Source organism: Urtica dioica, chromosome 5 (genome assembly GCF_054948205.1).
Source record: "Urtica dioica subsp. dioica isolate 48M chromosome 5, U.dioica_male_clone48M_v1_H2, whole genome shotgun sequence".
In the NCBI taxonomy this organism is placed as follows: Eukaryota; Viridiplantae; Streptophyta; class Magnoliopsida; order Rosales; family Urticaceae; genus Urtica; species Urtica dioica.
Window position 1 is genome coordinate 36,887,594 of NC_142760.1, and position 12,698 is coordinate 36,900,291.

A 12,698-nucleotide genomic window follows, 5' to 3' on the forward strand; every position below is an offset into this window, starting at 1 on the left:
AAATATGGTTTGGTTTTCAAAACACATGCTACACTAAGCTTGGTTTATCAAGTTTCCCTTTCAAACTTGATTTTCATGAACTACCTAACGTTTCGTTTATTTTTGTAAATTAACCATTTATCAAAATTAACGTCCAAAATACTAGAGCAATCATGTAAAATACTACTTAATTAATGAGACCACATCACTATATGCATTTAGATTTTAAACATGTTTGAAATGTTGGTTACGTTACAAATCTAACATTTCAAATGACATAGTCGATGTGATTTTTCTTGTTCAAGCTCATTTGAACAATTGTACCAATCAATGCACATAGATTCTTTTTCTCTCATTCGTCTTTTCCTTCTTCATCGTTTCTTCTTCATAGAAGCTCAAACGTAGAAATAACACATGGTCATCTCAAACGTAAAAATACCGCATGGTCAGCTCAACATTTGAACACAGAGGTTTTTTTTCTCTCATTCGTCGACAATTCTAAGTTGTACTTCTAAGTTGCTGCTATCCGGTACAAAGTCAAACAAGTTTAAAATAGTTTCTGACTCAACTACAAATAAAATAACATATCACACATTTATCGTCACATGTCCGATGTAATATTTATATGCAAGTTGGAAGGATTGGTTTACTTCTCATGACGAGAGGTTAGTCAAAATCCTTGCTTCTTCTACTAGATTTTAAATGTTTGTTTGTTTATTTGTCAAATGAATAAAGGACTAAAATTACAACCCAGCTAATTTATTTGAAGAGATTATCAATATTTATATTTGCTGAAGTTCTTCGATTGTTTAATTTCCATGTTAAATTCTACTCAAATAAAAAAAAATGAAAAAAACAAAAATTCCCTGTTAAATTTTGTTTTTTTTTTCAGTCAATGGACCAGATTTCTAATCTAAATTGTAATTTGTATAATCTTTTATTACTTCTAGGCCATAGTGTCTACCACACCATACCATTATTGTTGAAAAAAAAAACATAATTAACATTTAATAGATAAGAAGAAGAAAAAGAAAGTAAAAAGAAAAAAAATTTACATTGAAGTGTCTGGGAGGCATCTATGCAAAGTTTTTATAATTTATACGAAATACAACAAGCAACATACATAATATTAATATACCAATCTCAGTCAGGCTGGTTGTGAAACGTTATGAAGAACAAGCTTAACCAACCAATAACTCCAAACAATATTTTACCAGTGTTAAAAGAAAAATTAAAACATAAGTTACATGAAAAAGGCAGTGTAAGTTTCTTTCAAATTAGCTTCTTTAGACCACCAATTATCAACGAATCATATAGACGATGGAGTTGGAGTGATCGTTGGGACACCGTCAACAGAAGAAGATCGTATCTGTGTGTCTCGGCCTACTTCATTTCGACTGTTTTCTGTTTTCCCTGTCAATTTAATTTTATAACCCACCACATAAGCTCAACTTGTGTAAAGCTATCTTACTGAGTTTTGAAAAAAAACGTAATACCTTTAGAGAAGCAGTATTTCCGTAGAATGTAGAATAATGCGCAGGCTAGACCAAGAAGACCCAGAGAAGTAACTACACTCACAATCATAACCCATTTTCGGTGGTTTCTCCTTGAAGCTCCTAGAACAACTTAAAAGATGGCGATGGAACAGATAAAAAAGAAAGAATAAAAAAAGAAGAAGTACAACGGTTAATGTATACGGAAGCTTGATATACCTCTATCCTTGCGCTTGTAAAAGTATTCCTCGTTGTAAATATATGGAACGTCCAAGGCATGTCCATCTGAGAACTTGCAGGAAGATCCATCGGGCATCGTAGAAGCATAAGCCCAACAAGAGCAGTTATTCCGACATTCCTCTTTGCAGTCACTCAGACTCATATTGACGTTCTCTGAATAAGACCACGTATTCATTAGTGCGAATACGAGCTCGAATTCATCCCCGGCGCTGCAATTTGATGCCTTCTGCTCTATACAACCTTCTGAGTTTTTTCTCTTTTTTACATCGTCGCACGTCACTGCAGGAACAAGCACCGTACTGTGGGAATATCCGTAAAAGAAGCGGATATTTCCGGTGGAATTGATCTCGATGAACGAATAAGAACCAGAATCAATCAACTTCCAGGAAAAGTAGCTTTCGTTTTCGTTCGAGATGTAGCTGAACTGCATATTGACATAGATCTGGGTATCAAAAGGGAATGACATCTGATCCTTGTTTTTCCACGTCAGGCTTCGCCAGTAAGGAGTCCCTCTTCGCCGGACTTCGAGCTGTTTCGTGCTGTTTGGGTCGACGCCGAATGTGAACGCTCCGGGAGACGGATCTCCCGGGCTGAGCCACGACGTGGGGAAATGTTTCCGAGGCTGAGTTTGATTCTTCAAGTCAAACAAACGGATCTTCATCCCCGGGAGAATCGTGTCCGTCGGATGATCGAAACTCTGCCACACGACCTGTCGACCGGCTTTCAGGACCAGATTTCCCGAGTTGAGAAGAACGAGAGTCGTATTCGGATATATTGCAGTTTGTCCGGAATTGATGGTGATAGAGGCTCCTCGTTCGTCGCTGATCACCAAGAACCCGTCTCGGGTGAAATTCAGATATCCCGAGGTGTCGTTCAGTGGATTTTCTCTGTTCGCGACCCAAACCATCTTCTGATCAATCGAGTCCATGCATCGAACTGTCAGATAGCGGTTGCTCGAGTAAAGAGAGTTGAAGAATCCAAACCGGAAGAATTGGTTTGGGGACTCCAAGACCTGCCAGTCTTTGAGGAGTTGACCGGCATTTAGAGTGTTTGTTGCACTTGAAACATGGATCAACTGAAATAGCCAAACCAAGGACAAGCAAGAAAGAAGAGCCAATTGGCTAATTATGATTCTCATCTTTGGAAATGTTTGGGATCCCTAAAACATGAGGTGATTCTATTACATATATACATACATACATGGGTTTGTTTCCTGGGAATTTCCTGCTCTAAACTATTTCACAACTGGAAAACTACAGAGCTGTCAGATCAAGTAGCACTACAAGTTGCTACTATAAATGTTATACACAAAGTTAAAAGATTTACAAAATAACGTCTCTAAATAATGTAACTTAAGAGTCACGTTTTCTGTTAATCAGTAATCACATGTGCAATGTGATTTTATATGCAATTTGGAAGAATTGGTTGACCTCCAATCTCAAATAAATAAATCAAAATCAACTTGCTCTACCGAGTTGATATATTGTCCAATCATGTATTGATTTTCCATTTCGTTCGTGTTTATGATTTTAGATTAGTAGTCGTGTCGCTGTTATGAATCATAGACACCGCATCCAACGTGATGGGTCTGGTCTATTCAAACACATCTCTCGAACTCAGTTTATGTAACATGTTTTGACCAATGTTGGTTAAACAAGCTCTTGGGCTTTTTTTTTCTTTCCACAAATTTCAAGCCTAAACATGGAAGGCTAGTTTAATGTTGATAACAGTTACAAATCAAAAGGATTGTTACTTAAATATCTGTTAGTATCATTCAAGTCCCTGCGGTGATTTCACAATTATCACCAAGTATTTAATTCTCATTTTGAATGACATTTTATATTCTAGTTTCTGATTAACATCTGCCAAAACATCTTGCAGTAAACAGTTTATGTTTTATTGACATTTACGTATTTTCACTACTTGTTTTAATTTTCATAAACTCCGTTTTTGTTTCTATATTTATTACCTCACAATACCTAGAAACTCAAGTTGAGATATATTTTGATCATTTCAGAAGTAGAATTTTTTTTAATTTATATTTTTTTTTTATGTTCTTACAGCGAATGCGAATAGTGCGTGTGTATGAAGACAGAGCATTTCAAGGTTTTTCATTTTCAGTTTTACCACGATAACACAAAATCGAGAATTGTCAACCCAGCTTAGTAGCGCTATAAGTTGCTACTATGTCGTTCAGAAAGTCAAACAATTGTAAAATATTGACTATATGACTTATATTACAAATACTCTACGAATAATAATGCAACGAACACATTACCTCTTTCATCAACAATATTGAGAATTTATTCTCTAGAGTAAGTTGTTTAATTGTGACAAAAATAATCAGCAATGTTCTTGGTATAACCATGGGAAGCATTGTTACCAGCAGCAGAACTACTATTCACGCCCGCACTACTTTTAGTTTTGACAAGTGTTAAAAAAAAAAGGCACATAGAAGGAAGCAGAACTTGGGAAAAAAGACATAATCATGAATTTCTTTGCTTCGGGTTTTCAACCATAGAAACAGCAAATAAGTTTTATCTGAACGATATTTAGTGCATGGGTTACAAGAAAAAGCAGTGCATAGTTTTCAAATTACTTCTTGCAACCCGATTCTCAAAGAATCATATAAACAATGAAATCTATAGTGCTATCGAGCGTATGTGGTTGAAATAGTGACACCGTTTACAGAGGAAGAGCTTGAACTCTGTGGATGATCTGCTGGAATAGCAGAGAAATAATTTGATTGTCTAAGTTCCGGAAGATTACCGGCATCAATATGATGTTTATATGCAATTTGGAAGAATTGGTTGACCTCCAATCTCAAATAATAATAAAAAATCAACTTGCTCTACCGAATTGATATATTGTCCAATCATGTATTGATTTTCCATTTCGTTCATGTTTATGATTTTAGATTAATAGTCGTGTCGCTGTTATGAAGCATAGACACCGCATCCAACGTGGTGGGTCTGGTCTATTCGAACACATCTCTCGAACTCGTTTATGTAACATGGAGAATTTTAGGAATTTCAGCGTTTTTTTTATGTTTTTTAATTTTTATTTATTATGTCGTGGTTTGTTTATGGTTTCTTGCTGAGAGAAGCTGAGGTTTTTTTTTTTAATACAGTATGTTCGTGTAAATAGATATCATATTTACAGTATGTTCGTGTCAATACAAATCATATTTACAGTATATTCGTATAAATACGAAGCTTATTCACAGTATATTCACTGTAAATACAAAGCCTATTTACAGTATACTCGTGTAAATAAACTGAAAAAATTCTGGAAATATTTTGAGCACGAAAATTCTGGAAATTATGAATATATGGAAGACAAAATAATATCAATGAATGAAGAATTAATTCGAAATTAATTACCTAATGAATTGCAACGAAAATAGAAACTAATTACCTAAAGTCAACGCTGAAAATTTCCAAATACATAACAATTAATGGCTGAGAACTTTCAAAATCTGCTCAAAATTCAAATTTCAAATTTGAAAACTTCCCTATTCGGTTTCAATATTTAATTCGAAATTTTTTTAAAAAAAATGCCTAATTAAAATAGCGTAAGGACAAAAATGTAAAATTAATTCAATTAATAAGCTGCCACGTAAGCAAGATGGCTATTTACGGGAAATTAACGAAAGGTTGGCTAAAACCAAATTGCTAGTGTCACTACTACAAATGTTGGATTATACAACCCACTTTCTACGAGGCTTATGACAAGCGTTGTAGAAACTAGAGATTCTACAACGCTTATGACAAGCGTTGTAGAAACTTGGTGTTTCTACAACGCTTATGGATAAGCGTTGTAGAAACTGGGTGTTTCTACAACGCATATGGTTAAGCATTGTAGAAAATGGGTGTTTCTACAACGCATATGGTTAAGCGTTGTAGAAACTTGGTGTTTCTACAACGCATATGGTTAAGCGTTGTAGAAACTTGGTGTTTCTACAACCCTTCTGTCTAATCGTTGTAGAATTAAATATATTTCAAATTTCCCACGGCGCTTTAACATTCCGTTGTAGAATTATACTCTACGAATAATAATGCAACGGACACCTTTCCTTTTTCATCAACAATATTAAGAATTTATTCTCTAGAGTAAGTTGTTTAATTGTGACAAAAATAATGACCAATGTTCTTGGTATAACCATGGGAAGCATAGGTACCAGCAGCAGAACTACTATTCAGGCCCGAACGGACAAAAGCATCGCAATTATTGTGAGAACCGAGCTCAATAAATCTAGACTTTTAAACTTTTAGTTTTGGCAGGTGTTAGAGAACTAGACAAGCTCTAGCTAAATGAAAAAAAAAAAAAGGCACATAGAAGGAAACAGAACTTGGGAAAAAAGACATTATCATGAATTTCTTTGCTTCGGGTTTTCAACCATAAAAACAGGAAATAACTTTTATCTGAACGATATTTAGCGCATGGGTTACAAGAAAAAGCAGTTGTATAGTTTTCAAATTACTTCTTATTGCGACCCGATTCTCAAAGAATCATATAAACAATAAAATTTATACTGCTATCGAGCGTATGTGGTTGAAATAGTGACACCGTTTACAGAGGAAGAGCTTGAACTCTGTGGATGATCTGCTGGAATAGCAGAGAAATAATTTGATTGTCTAAGTTCCGGAAGATTACCGGCATCATTTCCGAGAAGCATAGACGTGACATCAGCCATGTTTGGTCGATCCGACGCGTTCTCTTGCATGCACAACAACGCTATATGAACACATCTTTCGAATTCAAATGTGGAGCAATATGTTTCACTCAATGTTGGATCCATCAGCTCAAAACTCCTTTCTTCTCTCCACAAATTCCATGCCTGCATTTATATGGTTCTGTTAAGGATCTTCACATCAGATAAAAGAACATGACAAAGTCTGTAAGGCCTTAACAATTGATTTTAAAATGGAACGTTATATTTAACCGTTTTTGGGCAGAGATGAAGATATATAGTACGAATTTGAGGATCTTGCTTACAAGTCGTGTTAAGTTTAGAGACCGATTTGAGTGATAGAATCCGGTGTTTCTCCGGCCGCTAATGATTTCAAGCATCATGACTCCGAAGCTAAAAACATCAGATTTTACAGAAAAGAGACCGTCCATTGCATACTCCGGAGACACGTAACCACTGTTTCCAATGTCAAACCAGAATATTAGTGTGTAAAACTTCTTTTAGAATTCGTGATTTGTTTTACACGTTCGATAATGATGTTAAGAAAAAGAGAGAATCAGCAATGGACTTACTACGTTCCAACTATCCGTTTTGTGTTTGCACGAGATTCGTTCTCTCCGAAGATTTTTTCCGGCACAATAGCAATTTGGCGCTGAGGGAAATGAAGATGAACCAGAGGAAGAGAATTCGAAAAAGAACTGCTGACACAAGTGAGTTCAGTGAAAATAATTATGACAGTTAAGCAAATCGTGACCTTTCTCGGGAAATAAGCCGTCACAAAGAGCTTAACACTGAACCAATGGAACGCTGCATTTCGAGATATCTCTAAAATAAGATAACTACCCCGAATGGACCTTCCAGTGATCAAGACACAGGCCCACACGTGACTCAACCAGCCCATTAATTACTACAACTCGGGGATGCAAACCCCCAATGCAGAGCTCAATTTTTCAAACTTAACAATATCCAGGGGTTTTGTAAATATGTCTGCCAGCTGATTCTTGGTGCTGACGTGTTTCAAGGACAAAATCTTATAATTCACAAGATCTCTGATGTAGTGGTGCATTATCTCAATATGCTTGGTCTTGATGTGTTGAACTGGATTCTTTGGCTATATTGATCGCGCTGGTGTTGTCACAGTACAACGTGACGACATTCTGTGGAACATCGTACTCTTCCATCATAGATTTGAGATAGACCAGTTCAGCACTAGCAGCGATGTACTAAGCTTCAGCCGTGGAGAGCGAGACACAATTTTGTTTCTTGCTTAACCAAGAGACCAAGATGTTCCCAAGAAATAAGCAACCTCCTGGGGTGCTTTTTCTATCATCAGAGTTGCCTCCCCAATCTGCATCCGAAAAACCCACAAGACAAGAATTCGTGTCAAAGGAGTAGAGGATACCATAGTCGGTGGTGCCATGAATGTACTATAATCCTCATGGCATAGCTCAGGTGGGTTGTAGTAGGTTGAGCCTGGAACCTTGCACAAACACCCACTGAGTAAGAAATGTCCGGTCGGCTAGCTATCAAATACAGGAGACTCCTGATCATGCTCCTGTACAATTTGATATCAACCGGTTCAGCTCCATCTTCTTTAGAGAGCTTGACTATAGCAAAAGCTGGGGTCCTCTTAATTTCCTGATTCGAGACCAAATTTCTTAACCAATTCCTTGGCATACTTCCCTTGAGACAAGAAGATTCCCTCTTCAAACTGTTTGATCTGAAAACCCAAGAAGTAAGAGAGCTCTCCCACCATACTAATCTCAAACTCAGATTGCATCTATTCCACAAAGTGGTCCATCATGGTCTGGGACATCCCACCAAACACTATGTCATCCACATAGATCTGAGCGAACATCATCTCCGAGCCAAATCTCCTGATGAAGAGAGTTTGATCCTTCACCCCTCTTATGTATCCCTTCTGAGTGAGATATTCTACAGGACGCTCGTACCAAGCCCGTGGAGCCTGTTTCATACCATACAAAACTTTGTGGAGCTTGTAGACATGGTTTGGAAACTTAGGATCCACAAATCTCTTGGGCTGCTCAACGTACACTTCTTCATTCTAAACACCATTCAGAAAGGCACTCTTGACATCCATCTGAAACAGCTTGAACCTCTTGAGGCATGAAATACCAAGAAGGAGTCGAATAGCTTCATGTCTAGCCACATGAGGAAAAGTCTCATCAAAATCCAGGCCCTCACCCTGAGCAACCAATCTAGCTTTGTTCCTCGTGACATTGCCAAGAGCATCAGATTTGTTCTTGAAGATCCATTTTGTTCCAATAACATTCACTTCCTCATGTCTGGGAACAAGCTTTCAGACCTCATTCCTCTCAAACTGAACTAATTCCTCTTGCATGGCTATCATCCAGAACTCGTCACTAACAACTTCAATGACATACTTTGGCTCAATTCTGGATGAGAAGCAAACGTTGCCTATCATTTCCCTGTAATTGACAGGTTCCTTTCTCCTGGTGATGACTCTTTCGTGCAGGTTCCCGATAATAACTTCTGTAGGATGATTCTTCTTGACTCTACTCGAGACTTAATTTCTTCACCGGAGAGTCAGGATCAGCTCTTTCCCTTGAGACAGCGAAAGCTTCACCAGTGTCTCAAGACATCTTCTGTGACACCAGAATGAACATCAGGAGAGGCACTAGGTTCATCCTCCTCAGAAACCCTGTCTTCGTCATCGACCACCATATTCCTTGACTCCATGATACACTGAGTCCTCTTGTTGAAAACCCTAAAGGCAGTACCACTGGTTGTGTAGCCCAAGAGAATGGCCTCATCACTCTTAGCATCCAGCTTATTCTTGGGTTCTCTGTCAGCTAGAACAACACACGTACTGCCAAAGATATGAAAATACTTGACATTGGGGTTCCTCCCCCTCCATATTTCATAACTTGTGTAGGACATGCCGAGACGTATCGGGACCCGATTGTGGATATGACACACAGTATTTACAGCTTCTGCCCAGAAGCGGACGAAAGGGATCTTGCGTGAAACATAACATGTGCCATTTCCTGGATTGTTCAGTTCTTTCGCACCACAATGCCACTTTTTTGAGGCATGATAAAGGCAGAGAACTCATGCATGATTCCTTGAGAATTGCAGAACTCAATGAATTTTCCATTCTCAAATTTCTTCCCATGATCGCTGCGAATCTTCATGATCTTGCCTGAAGTGTTCTCCTTCTCACGCTGCAACCTCAGACTCAGGGTGTGGAATCATCAAAGGCATCGGACTTCTCTCTGAGAAACTCAACCCAGGTGTACCTTGAGTAGTCATCAACAAGTACTAGAATACATCTTCTCCCACCCAAACTCTCAACTTGCATGGGACCCATGAGGTCCATGTGCAGAAGTTCCAAAGCACGAGAGGTGGTGAAGAATTCTACCTTCTTGTGAGACGCACGCACTTGTTTCCCCACTTGACACTAACCACAGATCCTTCCTTCTTTGATCTTCAACTCAGAAAGACCTCTAACAACTTCCTTGGACACAAGATTGCCCAAACTCCGTAGATTCAAGTGCCCAAGTCTTTTATGTCAAAGATCTGTGGCATCAGCTTTGCTAACAAGACAGGTGGAAGACGAAGTAGAGGGAGCAGACCAAAGGTAGCAATTGTCAGGGAACCTTAAACCCTTCATGTACACTGACTTGTCATCATGTGTGACAGAGCAGACGTTCTTTGTGAAAGTGACTGTCAAATCTTAGTCGCATAACTGACTAATGCTGATCAGGTTTTCTTTGAGCCCATCAAGCAGAAGGATGTTGTCGAGAACTGGAAGGCCCGAAACATTTAACTTTCCTTTCCCATCCACAGTGCCAGTCGATCCCCCTCCAAACGTGACATGCCCCTTAGAACAACTCTATACGTTGTTTAGAAAAGACTTTTCTCCAGTCATATGCCGTGAGCATCCACTGTCAAAATACCAATCCTATCTTGCAGTGACTTTGAGAGAAGTATAGGCGACAAAAGCTCTGTGGTCATGTTTGATTCTTCACACTTGACCAGCACGCTGGGGTACGCGAGGTCTGCCTCTCTGAACGTTCTCTCAGATCCATATTCATCTTGGGGGATCTACTCTGAGCATAGAGAAAATTTTTACTAGTGTTCTTCCTCTCTAGAAACCTGCCATAAAGAGAATAGCAAAAAGGGCGGATATGCCCCCATTTTCCACAAAAATGACATCTCCAGTCAGGCCTAGGAGCAGACCTTGGCTTTGGCAGAACATGACTTGACGTCTTCTGAGATGGTGGAGACACCTTGCGACTATTCTCTACTGGCACCTGAGACGGAGACACAAAGACAGTCTTGCGCGAGGTGGAGGCACTAGAATGATATCCAATTCCTCTATGACTTGAAGATGGTTGCCCAATCTTCGGAATCTCATTCAGGCTGGAAGTTCATGAGTTCAGCAGCTGAACAAACTTGGTCATATTCGCTAGATCAACATTGAGTTTAGTGATTTATTTCTTCAAACTCCTAATGACCTCAAGATGGTGAGATTTTTCACCAAGCAGCGATTCAATCCTGTTCTTTAGTATCTCAGGAGAGTCCTTCTTTAGTTCTTCTATCTCCTTGAGTAAGCTAGATTACTTAGTCTCCAATTCTTCAATCCTAGATTTCTTCTTGAGAAAGGCATTGGACTCGTCGGCCCATTTCACAAATAGAGTCTTGTAAGCCTCAAGAAGGACCTCATCACTGAGCTCGTCCTCCATTTCTCATGTGCAAGACTTCACACTTCCTGTGGAAAACAGTCTGCGATATGATGACTTCATAGGCATGAAGTAGAAATTCGTCACTGAGTTCCCTACTTCCAGCTGACTTGAAATCGTTGGAGCATTCAGAAAGAGCCAGGGCAATTTTCCCTTTATTCTCCTCTGATGGATTGTCCTGAGAATCTGAACTCCGAGCCATGAAGGTAAGAAAATTGTTGCCTTTATCCTCTCATGCTTCACTACTGTAATCACTGTCTTCATCGTTGAGAGTTAAAATTATACTCCTCTGATAGTTTGGACACTTAACCTGTATGTGGCCAATACCTTCACACTCCCTGCATTGAATCTCATTTCCCTTTGATGCATAAGGAGTTCCCCGATCTTCTCGTCCCTTCCTGATGTAATTCCCTAGTTTGTAACCCTGAGAAGTCTTCTCGCGGTTGAAGGGACCAGAGGCCTGTCTAGAGAAATTGGGTGATCTATTCTCGAACTTCTTCATGAGTTTCCCATACTTCTTGACCATCAAGGCCAGGGACTCCTCGTATGATTCTGAAGGCATCTCAACGTTCGGGGATGAGAGTTTAGAGGCAGTGGACTTGAGAGCAAGACCTCTTTATTTCTTCTCAGAGAACCCTGTAAATGACATCTCGTAGATGAGTAGGGATCCTATGAGCTCGTCCACCTTCATCGCAGAGGTGTCATGCACTTCGTCTATGGTAGTCTCCTTCATCTTGAACCTCTCGGATAGAGATCTCAAGATCTTCTTGACTAGCTTGGCATCGGACATTGGTTCTCTAAGAGAGTGAGACTCATTGGAGAGGTCTCTGACCCTCACATAGAATTTGTTGATTGTTTCATCTTCAAGCATCCTCATGTTTTCAAACTTGGTGGTGACAAGCTGTAAATGTGAATTCTTCACTTTGTCCGTCCCTTCGAAGGCTGTTTCAAGAATGTCCCAAGGCACTTTCACAGGTATTGATCAACCTGAAAACATTCATGTCTACACCATTATAGATGGCATTGAGAGCCTTGGAGTTGGATATAGTGGCCTCGTCTTCTGTAGGACTCCACTCAATCTCGTCTTTCTTTACAAAGGTAACGCCATCCTCCAAAGCCTTCTTGGGAGCTTACCACCCTGTAATAATGGACTTCCAGGTCTTGTGGTCGATGGACCGTATAAAGGCTCTCATCTTGGCCTTCCAATACGCATAGTTCTGGCCATCGAGAAGCGAAGCTCGAGAAATAGAGCCTCCTTCCCTGAACGTGTCCATATCTAGCAACAATATTAAGATCAAGAGAACCTTACCCAGAAACTTAGGGTTCCCGCTCTGATACCACTTGAAATTTCAGATCTACTGTGTAACTTGCTTGTTAGATGATGTTAAGAATAACAAGACAAACAACAAGCAACAGGTAATGAAAGCAAGTAAAGAACACCAAGAACTGGTAACCCAGTTCGGACTCAAATGCCTACTCTGGGGGGATATCAATCCTGATGAAAAGAACAACTTCACTAGAAAATATGTTGAGTACACGTCGGAATACAATGGATGGTCACCTTCC

At 39.2% G+C, this 12,698-nt stretch overlaps 1 protein-coding gene across 3 annotated transcripts; it reads right to left on the bottom strand.

The window, feature by feature from the left end:
* Window positions 1–1,085: 1,085 nt before the first annotated feature.
* LOC149398208 (G-type lectin S-receptor-like serine/threonine-protein kinase SD1-1) lies at window positions 1,086–2,184 on the bottom strand. Of its 3 annotated transcripts, none has more exons than XM_089614066.1 (3): window positions 1,692–2,184; window positions 1,476–1,595; window positions 1,086–1,383 (listed from the first exon to the last, which is right to left on the bottom strand). In XM_089614066.1, exons 1-3 carry the CDS (start codon window positions 2,176–2,178, stop codon window positions 1,289–1,291), a joined length of 702 nt encoding a protein of 233 aa, XP_089470192.1. In that variant the 5' UTR covers window positions 2,179–2,184; the 3' UTR covers window positions 1,086–1,288. The 3 variants fall into 3 exon arrangements, with proteins under 3 accessions (XP_089470192.1, XP_089470191.1, XP_089470189.1); XM_089614065.1 differs by having other exon boundaries at window positions 1,086–1,392; XM_089614063.1 differs by having other exon boundaries at window positions 1,086–1,392; window positions 1,476–1,604.
* Window positions 2,185–12,698: the final 10,514 nt, after the last annotated feature.

Bases quoted from the DNA above. Each gene is read 5' to 3' on its own strand.
- LOC149398208 (XM_089614063.1), bottom strand. From the start codon at position 2,178: ATGTCATTCCCTTTTGATACCCAGATCTATGTCAATATGCAGTTCAGC. The intron at 1,605-1,691 runs GTATATCAAGCT...CCATCTTTTAAG, and splicing joins TTACAAGCGCAAGGATAGAG to TTGTTCTAGGAGCTTCAAGG. The intron at 1,393-1,475 runs GTATTACGTTTT...TTAAATTGACAG, and splicing joins GAAATACTGCTTCTCTAAAG to GGAAAACAGAAAACAGTCGA.